Raw genomic sequence first — 16734 nt, 5'->3', positions numbered from 1 at the left:
TAAATATATATATAATATACAATTTCTGTTCATACATATACAATAAACATATATACAGTTATGATAACACCAGTTTATATATCTATATAAATATACACATACATGCATATCCATATATACACATACATACACACACATACAGTGGATATAAAAAGTCTACACACGCCTGTTCAAATGCCAGGGTTTTGTGATGTAAAAAAATGACAGCAAGACAAATAATTTCACAACTTTTTCCACCTTTAATGTGACCTATAACCTGTACAATGCAATTGAAAAACAAACTGAAACCTTTAAAGGGGAAAAATATAAAATTAAAAACTTAAAAGAACCTGGATGCATATATATGCACACCCTTAAACTAATACCTTGTTGCAGCACCTTTGGCTTTTATTACAGTCTTTTTGGGCAGGAGCCGGTCAGCGTGGCACATCTTGATGTGGCAATGTTTGCCCACTCTTTTTTGCAAAACCGCTCCAAATCTGACAGATTGTGAGGGCATCTCCTGTGCACAGCCCTCTTCAGATCACCCCACAGATGTTCAATGGGATTCAGGTCTGGACTGTGGCTGGGCCATTCCAAAGCCTCAATCTTATTCCGGTGAAGCCATTCTTTGGTTGATTTAGATGTGTGCTTTGGGTGATTGTCGTGCTGAGAGATGAAGTTCTTCTTCATCTTCAGCTTTCTAACAGAAGGCTGAAGATTTTGTGCCAGCACTGACTGGTATTTGTTACAGATGTATGGTAACGGTTTTGGAATCCCGTCAGTGAGTTTTGTTTTTGACTAATGTCATATCAATGTCACTCACATCAGTAGACTTTTTGTTGTTACATTCCTTGACGATGTCCACCATGTCTTTCTCATCCACTGCTTTGACAAACATCGAGCTGGCATTTCCCTCTGGCAGCCTGTCTGTTTTTTCTCCATTTGTTCCTGGATTCTTGCTGCTAAGTCAGGTCCAACATTTACAATGAAATTATTAAATCAGTTAGCTATGTCCTCCATATTATAATGCTCTTCATCTTTCTCAATGAAATAGCTAGGATAACTTGTTAGTCTTGTGCTATTTCTTATAATACTGTTCAGTATATTCCATATTCCCTTAATATTGTTTTTGTTGTCTTCAAGTATTTTCCTATAAAATTCAATTTTAAAAATAAACAAAACTTTTCCTTATAAGTTAACTTGTTTTCATATTTTTTATATCTATTTTCTGCCTCTTTAGTTCTTTTCTTATGAAATGTCTGTAAAGTGTATTTTTATTTTTGCAGGAGTCCCTTTGTGATCCATGGACAGTTAGTATATTTAAAATGTCTGTTGTATTCTTTGATTGGACAATGTTTATCATACAGTGACCTAAATATTTCCAAGAATATTTCATGTGCACTATCAGTGTCTCTTTCTTGATATGTCACACCCCAGTTCTGTGCCAGTAGGTCATTCTTCAGTGCATTGATGGATTCTTCTGTCCTCATTCGTCTGTATTGTATTTGTTTGGCTTAATATTCCTGAAAATGTTGTCATATACTGTGAAAACTGGCAGGTGATCACTGATATCGTCATTAATAGTCCGCTTACTGTGTTATTGTCAGTGTCATTCGTGAATATGTTATTAGAGTGGCACAAGGGGATGTAATTCTGCTGGGTCTGGTGATTTTTGGAAACAAGCTCAAACGCATTGACAAATTCATCTGTGATTTTATGAATATTAGGATTTAACAGATCAATATTGAAGTCTCCACATATGGATACAGTTTTGTTACCCTTTTTTGAAAACATGCCCTCCTGGTTTGTTAAACAAATGGACAATTAGATTTTATTGGAAAGGTAAAAGTGACGATTGTAATGTTGCATCCCTGGTGTCACGGTGCGAGGTGAACCCAAGCAGAGAGTGCACAGACAGGGCATGGGTTTACAGAGATACACATGAACAGAGAGCCAGGAATAACAGAGGTGGGGGACCAGGGACCAAAATGAACTAAATACTCACTAATGGCTGGGCGGGGGGCGGACAGGCTCCCGGGGACCAGCAGTCCGAGAAGCGCACACCGATGGAGAGGGTGGGCGACGGACGGAGAGCGGCAGTGGCGGTCCAGAGAATGGGCCGGGGGGAGCCGATGCCCTTCAGCTATTTTTTAAATAATACCAGAGGACAGTGCCTAAGCTTCACAGGAAGCAAAAGGCCAGTGCTTTCTCCACGACAGACGAGGGCGCTGTTGTTGTGACAATACCAACTTCTCAGATTCTCCTTCCCAAGTACAGCGTCCACATTCCCAGTCAAAATAGTAGCACCAAGGAAACATCTCTAATGCATAGTGTGCTTGACCCACATGCTTGAGATGTCAGTCATATAGAGTCATATTTCAGACTAGAAATGGACGGCAGCGTGCATGCATTTGTGTGTGTCTGTGTGTTATCGTGTATCACAGAAGCTCTGCCTCAGACTGTCAGAGGTTGTAAAGGTACTGGGTATCAAATGAAACAAGGGCTAATGATTACAGAAAGTACTCAGTGACATGGCAGAAAACATTGCTTTGAATGGTCATGGCACATAATGTCAGGCAAGCAATAAGTTGCAGTTTGTGACTGATTATGTACAGTGCAGAGTTTACAAATGCTGCTAAAACAACACAGCAAGCCATTGTTTTGTAATAATACAGCTCTTAATTACTGCCCCTGATTATTATCTTATATTGTGCAAGATAAAATTAACCTTGTATTTATCATGGAAGCATTATGAACTCCTGGAAAAGAGCATTTTATTGATAAACCAAGCCACTGATTTTCTTCCCAATCCTTGTGAAAGTTGGGCCTCTTTGTTGAAAACCTCTAAAACCAATTTGATTCCTCATAAAAATAAAATCTTCCATGGACAACATTTTGACAGGCACAAATAACAATACAATAAAAGATGGCAAAATTCAGTTTACCTGCTTCAGGTGGTGCTGGCTAACTATTCCACTGTGATGGCTGTGAGACATGGCTGTTGTCAACGGTGCCACCTTCTCCTGTTATCACAAGGCAAAAGGTTTGCTGTGAGAAAAAAGGCTGATTAAGGTTGTTTCATTTCCACTTCTTACAGAAGGCTTTCATCAAGCCAAGATCATTCACCGCATGTGTCCCAAGCACCTTTTAATTATATTGTATTTTACCGAAACAACTAGGTGGTCCACATGGATAAACCGCATGGAACCAACTGAGCTCCCTAAAGGTTAGTTTGGTTATGGTTAAAAACAGTGGTCAGGAAACTACACAGTTAAGTTATGATGAAGTGGGAACTGCTTGGAAGAGATCATGAGTCTGTGGGGTTTCGTTCACTTGGTAACAGATATGACATACTTTCTGCCAACCTCACTGCTTAGTGTTGCACATTTGAGGCAACTATTGTCTATTTGCCAGCAACCACACATCCCATACCTCCTTTGGTCATCCTGTATTGCGATTAAGGAACTGCTGCATGTGGATTTAATTGTAGTGCAACCCCCACTATGTTACGAAGTGTTTGTGATCTCACAGACATGTTTGTGTGACCTATTCAGGGGCATCATGAAAGCAGAGCCCCGCTGGACTCAAATCGGTGTTATTTGTGCAATAACTGGAGGCAACGATGGGAGCGTCCAGGCTGAATTTGTTTTGACCTTGCTCTATATAAACAAAATGAGATATAACCACCATTTACTGGCCTGAAACATCTCTCTTCCGTGACATGAGCACTGAATGTCTGGCAAAATAATCATAGCCTTGTTTAACAGACAGACTTCCTTCTCAACTGAAGGCTATTTCCATTATAATTTTCAAATCATTATATTAAGCCTCTAGTCTACCTCTTTTCCCAGAGTGGTACTGAACAGACATCCAAACTGCAGATTATATAGATTCTGGATTTACAGCAAAAATTCCCCCTGCATAGAAAACATGGGAGAAGTGTTGTCAATACAACAAATGTATCCTGTTGCTTCCATCGAAACATGACCTGTTCTTTTCTTAAGGGAACAGACGAGCAGGACCAGATGTTAGAGCTGACTTTGAAAGTGTGCAAACTCATTAAAGACTTTTATGGCTGAACTTGGAATAAACGTGTGAGAATGTAAAGCTTTATGTGCTACCTGTGAAAGAGACATCAAAGAGTGCTGCAGCTGCTAATGACAGGCCAGCGCATGTCTGAGATCCACAATTAGCCGATACACCTAATTATTTAAAAAAAAAAAAAAAAGATACACCGAAGGCACAGCATACAGCAACGAATGCATGTAAAGGTCATGATCATTAGGTGTCTCTGCATTTGACATTTGTAATAAAGGATGTTTTTTTTTGTTCCTACTGGTGAGGCACTGGAAAAGTTTCATGTGGTACTGCACTGAGTGAAAAGAGGAGCACCCCTAAACATAATCCCCACCCCCCTGTCCAAACCCACTCCTACCTCCAGAAGTCACCACCTATCCATCTCAGTGCAGTGTCATTTCACAGAGTGTCAACCCACCTCTGGAATTTCAGAGAGGAAGAAGGGGAAGCAAATTATGGGACACAGAGAGTAGCTGCAGCATTGAAAAAGAGTGTGAGAGAGTTGTTGTTTTTTTTCTTTCCCCCCCCCCCTGGAGGAGACTTTGACTTCTTTGTGTTCTGGAAATACATGAAATCTGGGGTACCTTGTGTGAAGGCTCAACAGAGACTTGTTCCTGTCTAAGCAACTTAATGAGCCTAAGCCCCTAGGAGGAACTCAGAGCAACCAAAGTCAGCCCCGTGGGAAACAAAGCACAACGGCTGCTCGCAGTGACAGACATGCAGCCCTTTACTTTGGTCGGCGGGCTTTTTCTCCTGCTCCACATCTCCTCTGGCAGCGCAGAAACCCATAGGTAAGTCAAACAGATCAACACACTGTGGGTGATGGTGAATTGTTTGTTTCTAATCCTGAAACCTGCAGCAGGTGTAAATTTTACTAGGAAGTTTACTCAGTTCAAAAAGTCAAAAAGAAGTTCAAGTGTGATATTAGAGAAATGTCTATGTAGTACAGAGCTACTATCACATTGCAGTGAGTCTGAATGCCAATAATAAACCAAAAATGCTACCTTTAGGATTGAGTAGTGTACAATTTAGCCCCCTTCCTGTGGCCAAAAAAAGGAAATTACAAACACTGTAACTGCACCTTCCTCCACATATTATTATTTCAACTAGTGTTTAAGGGGTAACATGAACCCCTCTATTTTGTACTGAATTATGTGCTTTAAATCTTTACAGGGAAAACTGTTGTTTCGATGGCATGTACACACAGCTGCCCCCCGCTAACAGAGCAGTGTGACAGCTAAAAGTGGCACGGCAACTGTTAATAACTGAAGAGCACCTGTCACACTTAGGAGCCCCTCTCTTGTGGGCTATTCTGGTTGATTTCTATCAAGTCTCAGATTCCTCCAGTCCCACTGGTGCCAGGGCTGCTTTTAGGATGCAAACACTGTTGACACTTAAACATCTGGGATATAACAGTTTGGCTTTGAGCTTTTAAGGCGGAATAGTGATGCTAAAACCTACAGTTAGGCTCGGATGTGAGATTCTTGCATCCGTGGATTTCCTTACGTCAATGGCAAATGGCAAGTACTAATTTAATTTACAGGTTAAAAATATGCACATGCAATGTAATCTATATGGACTGTAGGTTATTTTCAATGCAATGCTGACTTGTTAACCACAACTCAGAATAACTTTACAGTAAATTCTCATCTGCCTCCAGAAACAAAATCAAAGTGGAGGTAAATGGGGAGGAAATAGGGTTTCGCATGAGGTATCACATGTGTGACCCGGGAAGTGTCTGATTAGTGTGTTTTTCTCCATCTGTAGCCGACATCCTGTCAGCTGGCTGTTGCTCCACAGGGAGCCTCACTTCTATCACTGAACAAGCTTGTAGGGGAGACACTTTATTTAGGTTGTTTAGGCCATAATTAAAAATGGGTGTCTGAAAGCCTGTATTTAAGAGAGCTTTGTAAGTTTGTGAATGTGTGGACCTAAATAATCATACTTTTAACAAACAAAATCTGTTAGTGTTTGGCGTTGTTGCCACTGAGATAAGGTTTTATTTAAAGGGATACATTTCTATTTTATGTTCAGTGCACTACCCATGGTGGGTTATAAATTATCAAGACAGAAAAATTACACATCTTACCTTGCACTCTGCTCTTCCTCCACAAAGGCACTACCGACAAGTCCTTACTGGAAACCAACCAGGTGTGTGTCGCTATGGCAGGAGACTGGAGTGTTGCTATGGCTGGAAGAAAAACAGTAAAGGGCAGTGTGAGGGTAAGGACAGTCCTGATTCTCACTGTAATTTTGATAAAAACATACAATTCCTGTAAAATCAACCACTATGTTAACGTGCGTGAAATGCCATTTGAAGGGAAAAAGACATATTAAGAGAGAAGGATTTACATTCCCACCACAATGTCCTGACTATTGTTATTCTTTTCATGAAAGATATTTTCCTAACCCATAAAATATGGAGGAAACGACAGTCTAAATTAAAAAACCTTGCCTGCGTAATAGAAGTGTGTGGTTTGACTGCAATCCATCATTCTTCACCGCTGATATTTCTGGTGGTATTTTCTTCATGCTAAATGTTTTACCAGCTCAGTGTGAGCACGGATGCAAGCATGGAGAGTGCGTCGGGCCCAACAAATGCAAGTGTTTCCCAGGATACACCGGAAAGACATGTAATCAAGGTGGGTATTTGAGGTCAGTACAGAGGGTCTGGAAAACATGAGTCCAACTGGGTACAGGATAATCTTTTTTTTTTTTTTTCAGCTGAAGAATTCACTCTGTAAGAAGTTGTGACATTAAACATTTGAATTTCAGAAAACAGGGTGTTGCAGATGAACAAAACGTATATCATTCTTATTTCTAGATCTGAATGAGTGTGGCCTGAAGCCTCGTCCCTGTGAGCATCGCTGCATGAACACCTACGGAAGTTACAAGTGCTACTGTCTCAATGGATACACCGTAATGCACGATGGATCCTGTGCCAGTGAGTCTCACCACACACTTATCCGTATTGGGAATAATAACAAAGAGGCCAGCTTGCATATCTGACAATGTGTGTTGTCTGTGTGTGTGTGTGCATGTAGATTCCAGGACATGCTCTCTCGCTCACTGTCAGTATGGTTGCGAGGAAGTACAGGGGGAGATCCGCTGCCTCTGCCCATCTGCAGGCCTGCAACTGGGGCAAGATGAGAGAACTTGTGTAGGTGAGCAGCCACACTCACACAACAGCAGAGTGTAACCACAGGAAATCCATGTTTTTAGGCTTTCAGTGCCGTGCAAGGGATGTCAAATACAACACACCATCAGAGATAGAACTGAGAATTATGATAGCTGGAGCAACAGCCTTCAACTTAATGAGAAACACAGAGCGAAAAGAGATTGACTTTGGCTTTTTATGTCACATAGATTGGCAGTATTTGCATACTGGGAAAAATTCTGTGAGGATTCTATTACGTGGTTGCTGCACGCTTGGCTTCAAAATCAGATGGATACAATTAAGTTATATTTCTTCCCTCAAAACGGCCTGAGCTGTGGCTGAACCAGTCCGACATGATCGCACAGGGGAAGTAATATACTTGTTCTACAGCATTAAATTTCAGGACTGCAATGGATCCAACACACTCAACAAAAGTATCATGTTTCCCAAGTGAAATTGTACTTGTGTGTACTGTACAAAAGATGAACCCTGATGACACAGACACTTATCTACCATATTCACAGTAAATTTTAACCACATATGACAAACTCCGAACTGGCTGCAGGCCTAGACTTTCAGTCACTAACTATAAATAGAACATTTAGAGGTATAAATAACAGGATTTACATAATCAAATGCGCAAAAAAGAAAAATGGAAAGTGCATTTATTAACCAAATTATCGTCTCTACAGCAGCAGATTGACTACTCAGACTGTTTGGCACTGTTAAATAGCTTTAGTGACACTGATATTACAATTAGCTTAAAAACCTTCTTGTACACACATCCTCCTGTATTAAGTAGTCCATTGTGATCACATTAATATCCATAGCTCATTTACCCCACACCTCTCTATTCCACCTGGCTGGATACCACATCAAGAACAATTTAGCAATGTTGGGTAGCAGAAAATCAGTGAGGCATCGTGTTAATGACAATCAGGATGTCGAAGCTCCCTGCTGGCAAATGAAAAAGAGCAGCTAATGACTCAATGGGAATCTCTGGAAGCAGTTTGCCCAGACAATAGTGATGAAGTGTCGGAGACTGCAGGGGAAGGGAAATTAGCAATTTCAGAAAAATTATGCATCAAAAAATATTTTCATTATTGAAAGTGAAAGCATGTTTCTGAAGGGTTACACTTCAAAACAAGCAAAAATGGGCAACTGGAAGGATTACAAAACTGGTAGTTCAGAGTAATATAATGTACTTTTATAGCCTAGAGCGCCAGATTATTTTTTTATCGGATTTATTAATTTAAACTTGATAAACATAAAATGATAGGCTTTTTAATTTCCCCCATTTTGTTTCCTTTCAGATATTGACGAATGTGTAACTGGAAAGAGCCTCTGTCCCTACAACAGGCAATGTGTGAACACCTTTGGCAGCTATTACTGCAAGTGCCAGGACGGCTACGACCTGAAATATGTCGACGGCAAATATGACTGTGTAGGTAAGGTATACAGTTTTATTAAGGCAAAACATTGTTGATTATTTCAACTTCTAAAGGTACAAATAGGCTTCTTCCAATTCCAGACCTTGATGAGTGTGCAGCCGGCACCCACAAGTGCAGCCACCACGCTGTCTGTCTGAACACTCAAGGATCCTACAAGTGCAGGTGCAAGTCTGGCTTCAGAGGCAATGGCTTTGAATGCTCTGGTGAGATCTAAGATCTGCTACACAGAATTATGATTCAATTAATATTAAGAGTGCCTTTTAATTTCAGTCAAACAAAGCCACTCACATTAGATACTAAAAACACATGTCTCAAGGATTTTCCAGGTGAGAGTATTAAGTCAGATCGGCCAGGAACAGTTTTACAACCACATATTTCATGTGGAATCTTTGAACATTAGTGAACAGCAGTCTTGCCAAGGCTAGTTTCCTGCTCTAAAAGGCCGCTCCTCTTCACAGATGTTAGAATGAGAGAGGCAGAAATTGAAAACACACCTGTGTCAATATGACACTGCTCTGTAGCCAGCCATCTGAAGAGGCAGGGCAAGGAAAGGTAGTGATGTACTCTTTGAACCAGGCCCAAATAATAACAGGTGAAGTCTTGTGTAGCCAAATGACATAAAAAGTGTAGGTCAGGGGAGTTCAGCATGAATGAAGATGCCTTTATTTTTTGTAGTCAAGCCATTTTATCAGAAGTCGTGGGATGGAGACAAAGGCAGTGCAGACGATTCCCTCAATGGTGAGATTGTGCGGAATCGAGCTTCCGCTGTTCACTTCCTGTCCTGCAACCCAAAACATTTATCCTTTCCTCTTGTCTACCTCTAAGAGCATCTTCCACAGCTGTTTCCCCTGCTCATGGCTGGAAATGTTGTATGGCCACAGCACCCACAGCTTGATAGAAGACCTGGAGCCCGCAGCATGACCTTTCACATACAGAGTTTGTGTTAAAAAAAAATGCTTGTAGATTTAAGACACTAATTTAAGCTATATGGAATGACTGTCGCTGTCATGCTTCACCTGCATGATTTAGGATAATCCTTCCTGTCGTAGCATGTTCATTTTATGTAGTTTTTCTCTTGAGGAAAATAAAGCATTTTATCCATGAAATGGTAAGTAACTGCAAGGAAGTGTTTAATCAGAGCTGCAGCTGCGAAATACATAACAACAAACAACAAGCAGATCTGCACCCTGGTAAAAACATTATGCTTCCGACTCTTGATAGCATATCCATATGTGTAACCTGAATCCTCTTCCTGCCCGCAGCCATCCCAGACTCCCAAGTGAAGCCCGAGATTCTGGGAGGTAAGCTGAGCAATGAGGACATCAAAAATGTAATCCCTGAACCAGTCGCAACACCGCCTCCCAAGGTCCGCCAGCAGCCTTTTGACTATGAAGGAGAGGTCTATGTTGGCACCCAGAACGAGGCAGGACCGGAGGAGGAATTTCCAGAGGAAGACGAGGAGGAAGAGGAAGACAATCAGCTCAATCCAAGAGGAGATGTTTTCAGTAAGTGTGTTTTTTTTGCTGTTCTGGTGCCTTATAGTAAATCCGTTCTACTATTCTGGGTGGCCCACAGTAAGTAGTAACCATAAACAGACTAAACAAACTCAGTAATCTACAGAGATTTTGCCCTCATGTCTGCACAGCAACTGAACATAATTATACATTTTTCAGTTGGCAGGTAAAATAAGTGTAATATAGCAGCTCAGAATTAAGCCCTTGACCACAGAAGAAAGGGGCTTGTTGCTTCAGGTCCCCTGTTAACCTTCAGACCTGTGTGACTCCACTCCAGGTTTGCTTTTGGGTTTTTCATCCAGCGCACGTTAACATTAAATCTGTTTAGACATCTCAGTCTTGCTGACTGTCTCTGTAAAGAAATGCAAGAATTGTGATTGTCATGCTGGCATGTCCTTCAGTATTTAAAAACAAATTGAAAATATCCCTAACCTCTCAATTCTAGCTTGACATTTTTCAAAAGTCCTTGATTTGCTAAAACAAATTTTAAAAATCTCAATAGGAACTCAGCAAAGCACAGGAAAGATTTATCTGATTCAATCTCTGATTACAACATATAATGGACTTGGCTCATTTACTGGCATCCATCTCACTGAAAAAAAAACCCCATAAATGAGGTCACCTTTCACCACTAATCTAGATCTTTATGGAAACATTATAGTCTCTGTAAGAACTCACATAGCAAGAGGAGACAGGCCCCAAGACATCCATCACCTCCAGGGAGGAATTTTACCCTGTTGGCATGTGAGAGCCCAAGGATACAACTCATCCTGGGCCTGCTTCCCATCTCCTGGGAGGAGGGTGAGGAAGGGAGGGAGGTTACAAAGCCTCAAAGCCTTTTATTATGTTTTCCCCAAAACAGCTGTTGTGCAAACAGACTTGACTCCTTGTAGGAAAGTCTGTCATCAACACTCCAGACCTCTCTAACACTAGCCCACTTTGGCTGAGCAGGTTCAATAACCCCAGCTGTCACTCGTCTGAGTGTCTATGGCTGCTTTTCATGGGGGTGATTTGCTGCGAGAGCTTTAAAATGCTCGGAGGGGGGAAGGTTGGGGTTATATCCTAAAGTTGTAGCTCCATTTCAAAGCATGAGTGACAGCAGGGCAGGTCTACACCTGTTGGCTGAAAATCCCTTTCTAGCTTTTGTTTCATCAAGGAAAATCTCTGAGCTGCATTATTTGTAAAGTTTTCAAGATCACATATTTTCAGAGGGTATTTTGTAAGAGTATGCTGATGATGCAGGTGTGTCTGATTATAACTCAAATGTTTGGTTGGTACAACTTGCTAACACTAATGTGGTCTACAACGACAGTTCGGAATGAAATCCTACCTTTACTTTTCGTTGGAATTGAACACGATAAGACTGGATTTATGGCAGGTCTGTTGTATTAGACTGCAGTAGCCATACTTAGCATCCTTGCAACAGAGTATATTTACCTAAAAATCCACCTATTTACACAGATTTTTTCCCTTTAATTTCTAAACACAGTATCAGAAGAGTTTGAGTCGGTGTTCGGCCCAACCACAGAAGTCAAAGAAATCCAAATAACACCGGTTCAGGAAGGTAATCAAGTATGTGTTTATGTATCGTTGTTGCATAATGACTGTTTATGTGGCTAATCTGGAAATGTGCTCCTGTCATTTACTGTCTAGAGTATATCATGGATTGCAACTTTGATCAGGGAGCCTGTGAATGGGTCCAAGACAAGGCTGATGACATTGACTGGAGCGTAGCATACCATGATATTGGTAACAAAACAACATTTTTTTCCACATAAGACGCATTAGGTTTTGTACATTCAAATGCAGTCACTTATATGAGCTTTAAAACTTACTCAGGTGCCGAGTACTACATGGCCTTGAGTGGGCTCCTGGGGGACCAAGAGGACGTGGCCAAGCTGAAGTTGCTTCTCAGCGATCGGGCTCAGCAGGGCAGCTTCTGCCTCACTTTTGATTACCGAGTGGTGGGCCACAATGTGGGAACACTCAGGGTGCTGCTGGACAACAATGTTTATCCAGTGTGGGAGCAGAGCCAGAGCAGAGACCAGGGATGGCAGACAGAGCTCCTCACCGTGGCCTGGAGAGAGAAGGCCCCAGAGTCTGTGAGTTGTCCAGTCAATTACATAAGACATGTTATTGACAGGTGATTATCAATGCAATGGATTAAAGGCTAGTAACAAGAATACCTGTAACAGCAAATGTAGCGGCCAGAGTGAGCATGAATGTTGCATCAAAAGTCTACGAAGTACTCGTGACTAGCTATGATGGATGTTGCTCTAAATTTGGTTCAAGTATGTTTGAAAATGTTATTCACCCACAACTGGATTCTTCAACCTAAACATGCGATGTTACCACTGAATGTCTTTCAGATTATCTTTGAAGCACAGCGTGGGAAAGGCCTTGGAGGCGAGATAGGGCTGGACAATGTCGTGCTGACCTCAGGGCCCTGTCAAGAGGACGACACTCCAGTTTTTTAAGAATCTCCATCTCAGATTACCAATTCTGCCCTAAATGACAACATGTCAAGGATTCCTGCCCGTATCGTGGAGTTTCTCAGTGTTCTCTCATCGCACAGATACACTTTTTAAAGGGAAGAATATGAACAATCAGTGCATGCAAGTTTACTTACTCACAATGCTGCTACATCAAGACATCCAGCTACATTCTTTATTGTGATTTTCAAAATAGTAGCTAATGGTACAGATAACTCCGAACTCAGGAATAGGTGGAACTTTGTTAGTTTGGTTTAACAGTTTGTGCTTAGTCCTTTGTTGTGTATGTGACAGTGCATTGCTGAAGTGAACTAAAAATAATCTGACATGTAATGTGAAATCTTAGGTGAATTATATCTGAAATCCTTGATAAATAACTTTTTTTTTTGAAGGCTGTTTAGTTTGAATGATAAAAAAAACAGTATCCATGCATAAAAGCTGTAATATTTGCTTTCAAATCATACTGTATTCTTACATTAAATGTTTTTTTTTCTAGCTCTGCCTTACATTCCTTTTTATCCATGCATGCTGTAAGTCTGGATAGATGGCTAATCCTGATCATGTTACTTATTGTAGGTTACTGCAAGCTGGGCAGAAAGTATGGGGGTAATTTAAGAATATGTCTGCAGACCATGCAAATGCCACCACAAAGGAAATTTTATGCATGCCAGAGCTGATGTTTTATCACAGAAAACGGATGTGTGGGTGTCAATTTACATCCAACCTGAGTGAGAAAAGTATGCCGTAATGATCATGTAGATATTTATATCAAAAAAAGTACAAAGAGTGTTGTTTTCTTTGACAACCTCATGGACAGAAAGTATGTGTGTAGGTTTACTCAAGCACAATTAGAGCGTCATTTTATTTTACATTTACTACATTTCGGAAAATAAAATTGTACTTTTACTTTCCAACTCACAACATCTGCACTATTATAATACATAAGACTTATTAGTGTGTCAAAAAAAAAGAACACATCCCTACAGGGACTGCAACAGTTTTACTTGAGATGGTTATTTTTTAACTAGATTCAAAAAGGACTACGTGACTATTTTGACACTGTAGTACTGTTATGTGGGGTAATTCCTTTAGTAGTTTTCATACCTTAGGTAGAAACCTGGTTACAGTGCAAGAAGAATGGATTTTGACAGCTGGGATGGTGGCTGATAACAGCTAAATGTCGCCATCTTGTGGTGTTACTTGAATATTACAAAGATGTAGCCGGTAACTAGCCGATGTGCTACCAGTGGAGAGATGCTAAAGCTAGCTTAAAACTAAAAGGTTAGCAAAGTGTCGCTTGGTTTAAACACGTATGCTAAATTTTAATAAGTGCATAAAAAAGTGCAGTGCAGGAATATATATATATATGTTACGTTTTCTGTAGAAATGTAATGGCCTGAGGTATCTCGGCGCTCGTTGGTTGTTTCTGTCAGACCAGATCACATGATCCGAGGCTAGTTAGCAGCTAGCTGCGTTCTCATCGAGCCTTTGGAGTTGACCAGGAAACTGTGCGACCTGACGTTATCCAGAGCCACACCAAAGCGAGGAGCTGTCAAACAAATGAATTAATGTTATTTTAGTTATTTCGTAGAATATTTATCGGTAAACCAGAAGCTGCCTGTCCCAGACTGCAAGGTACGTTACTTACACTCTTGCCTGTATGCAAACCTGAGCTAGCTAATTTAGTGCACTGCATCAACCCAACTCCAGCTGTGTTGTCTTGTTTTCCTTTTTCATGTTAGCCTAGCGTAGCTAGCAACTAGCTAGCTGACAGATTCAGGATCTTTCCACGAACGTGCTACTATGTTACAGCTGTTTGTTGTTTAACATCCCACACGTTATAGCCACAAGTTAAACACGTATACCTTGTTCATAGTGTTCATAATCAGTGTAACGTTTTTGTACGTATGGTAGCAGATCATGCTTTATTGCACTGGGGCTTCCCAGCTGTAACTTCTGTCCTGGGCCATCTGTGCAGCAGGAAACTTATTGCTTGTCACTGTTTTACAGCTGGTTGAACGTTACCTGCGTGGCTGCTCACATCAACATAAAACAAATGAGCATGTGACCAAGGACTGGGGTTTAAAGCACATGATCTGGACAAGTGGAGGAGGTTAAAATCAATCAGGGGTGAGGCACAAAACATACACTATGATTTTTGTACCTGCACTTCAGTGTAATGTACTTGGTTTGTTTTTCTTTTCAAAGTGTTATTGTATTAGTTTGCAGATAACAAAATACACTTCAAATGTGGCATCTTTCCATTAGGTCGATTATTTCAAAGTGGTAGATCGGGAGTGAATAGCCATGACAACATCCTTGCTGAAAGTGATTCTGCTGGGCGATGGTGGTGTAGGAAAGAGCTCCATTATGAATCGCTATGTCACCAACAAGTTTGACGCACACCTCTTCCACACCATCGGCGTCGAATTCCTCAACAAGGACCTGGAGGTAGACGGCCACCAGGTTACCCTACAGATCTGGGACACTGCTGGCCAGGAGCGTTTCCGCAGCCTGAGGACTCCTTTCTATCGTGGCTCCGATTGCTGCCTGCTCACTTTTAGCGTAGACGACAGCCAAAGTTTTCTCAACTTAGGAAACTGGAAGAAGGAGTTCATCTACTACGCCGACGTCAAGGAACCGGAGAAGTTCCCGTTTGTGGTCTTGGGCAACAAAGTAGATGTAACGGAGAGGCAGGTGTCTTCTGAGGAGGCTCAACAGTGGTGCCAGGAGAACGGTGACTACCCCTATTATGAGACCAGTGCCAAGGATGCCACCAATGTGGCGGTGGCCTTTGAGGAGGCTGTGCGTAGAGTGTTGGCTATGGATGAAAGAACGGACCACCTCATCCCCACGGACACAGTAAAGCTCCACAGAAAGCCTCGCTCTGCTGCCACTTGCTGTTCATAACGTCCAGGAGTTATCACTAACATTAATTCACTGTTATGCCTGTTATGTGATGAGGCTGTAGGTGTGCAATGCTGTAGTAACATCTTATTTAAACAAATTATGCTACTGGCTTTGTGATTCATCATACTCTTTAAAGGTTTGATAATGCAAATAGTTACACTTGTGTTTGAAAAGACAGAAGAACACTAAATTCATCCTAGCCTGATTACAAATAAACCGCCAAGCACTAAATCATTGACTCATCTCTGCCACAGTTCAAAAGTCAAGACTTTAATAAGGTAGCAGAAATGTTGGCCGAAGACTATTTGTTGTCCTTGAAAGGTTTCTTGTTCTTCTAAAAATGGTTAAATGTTCCATTCTGTCATAATGGAAACGTATGTGACTCTTAAAATCAGTGTGTAGATGTGTGCTACTTGGGGAGTGCAATTATCAGAAGGTATTTCAACTTCACTCCCAAATGTGACAGTGCAGAGTGACGATGGAAATATTTCTAATTAGAAAACGACTGCATAAATAAAATAATTTATTCCCCCCCGATAATCGTATTTCAGAAAATGATGAAGTAGCGAAGGTACTACTTTGTATAACTAACAAATTGAGGCTTGATTGTTGCACCTTTTAGGTTTCGTTTGTGCACATTTTGCATTGTGAATACATTACGGCTATGTGCTGGAAGCACTGAGGGAGAAATTCCCTTCCAGAAAATAAACATTAAAGCAAACTTAACATGCATGGCATATGGTATATTGATGTTTCTGGAAATTTTTTGTATTTTGTAACCTTTTTTTACCTCAAGAATCACTGAATCAAATAAGGAGTGTTTCCTTAATGAAGTATAATGAAGTAGTGGTCATTATTGAGTAATCCTTTTCCCTCATTGATGGATTTGTTTTCAATACTGATTTTGTTCTTTAAAGCATTCTATTAACATTTTTTTTAATACTTACAGCTAAGCATCTTTCCCCACAGCTTAATATTTAAAATAGTGAGCCATTTCTTTAGGTCAACTGTTTCTCATTCAGATTTCATTTATATTCAAAGTTGTACTACTGGTATGCCAAATGATAAATAAAGCCCCTGAGAATTGTCCGTTAAGCATGTTTTATGTCCTGATAACGGTCTGTCACTTTATTATTCTAGGCTTTGAACTG

At 40.8% G+C, this 16734-nt stretch overlaps 2 protein-coding genes across 2 annotated transcripts; both read left to right on the top strand.

The window, feature by feature from the left end:
- The first annotated feature begins 4739 nt into the window (after positions 1 to 4739).
- egfl6 (EGF-like-domain, multiple 6) lies at positions 4740 to 13168 on the top strand. The gene is made up of 13 exons (XM_008275648.1): positions 4740 to 4850; positions 6176 to 6282; positions 6609 to 6701; positions 6884 to 7003; positions 7104 to 7223; positions 8530 to 8664; positions 8748 to 8870; positions 9343 to 9405; positions 9930 to 10172; positions 11671 to 11745; positions 11835 to 11930; positions 12021 to 12283; positions 12551 to 13168. The coding sequence occupies exons 1-13, from the start codon at positions 4777 to 4779 to the stop codon at positions 12656 to 12658; spliced, it is 1620 nt and encodes a 539-aa protein (XP_008273870.1). The 5' UTR covers positions 4740 to 4776; the 3' UTR covers positions 12659 to 13168.
- A 987-nt stretch (positions 13169 to 14155) lies between these two features.
- rab9a (RAB9A, member RAS oncogene family) lies at positions 14156 to 16678 on the top strand. Its single transcript, XM_008275647.1, has 3 exons — positions 14156 to 14308; positions 14684 to 14803; positions 14942 to 16678. The coding sequence occupies exon 3, from the start codon at positions 14981 to 14983 to the stop codon at positions 15581 to 15583; it is 603 nt and encodes a 200-aa protein (XP_008273869.1). The 5' UTR covers positions 14156 to 14308; positions 14684 to 14803; positions 14942 to 14980; the 3' UTR covers positions 15584 to 16678.
- The last annotated feature ends 56 nt before the right edge of the window (positions 16679 to 16734 follow it).

This window comes from Stegastes partitus, unplaced genomic scaffold, assembly GCF_000690725.1.
Source record: "Stegastes partitus isolate 25-593 unplaced genomic scaffold, Stegastes_partitus-1.0.2 Scaffold56, whole genome shotgun sequence".
NCBI lineage: Eukaryota > Metazoa > Chordata > Actinopteri > Pomacentridae > Stegastes > Stegastes partitus.
Note: the sequence above shows the minus strand (reverse complement) of the source record. Positions and strands in the feature narration are given on the sequence as shown.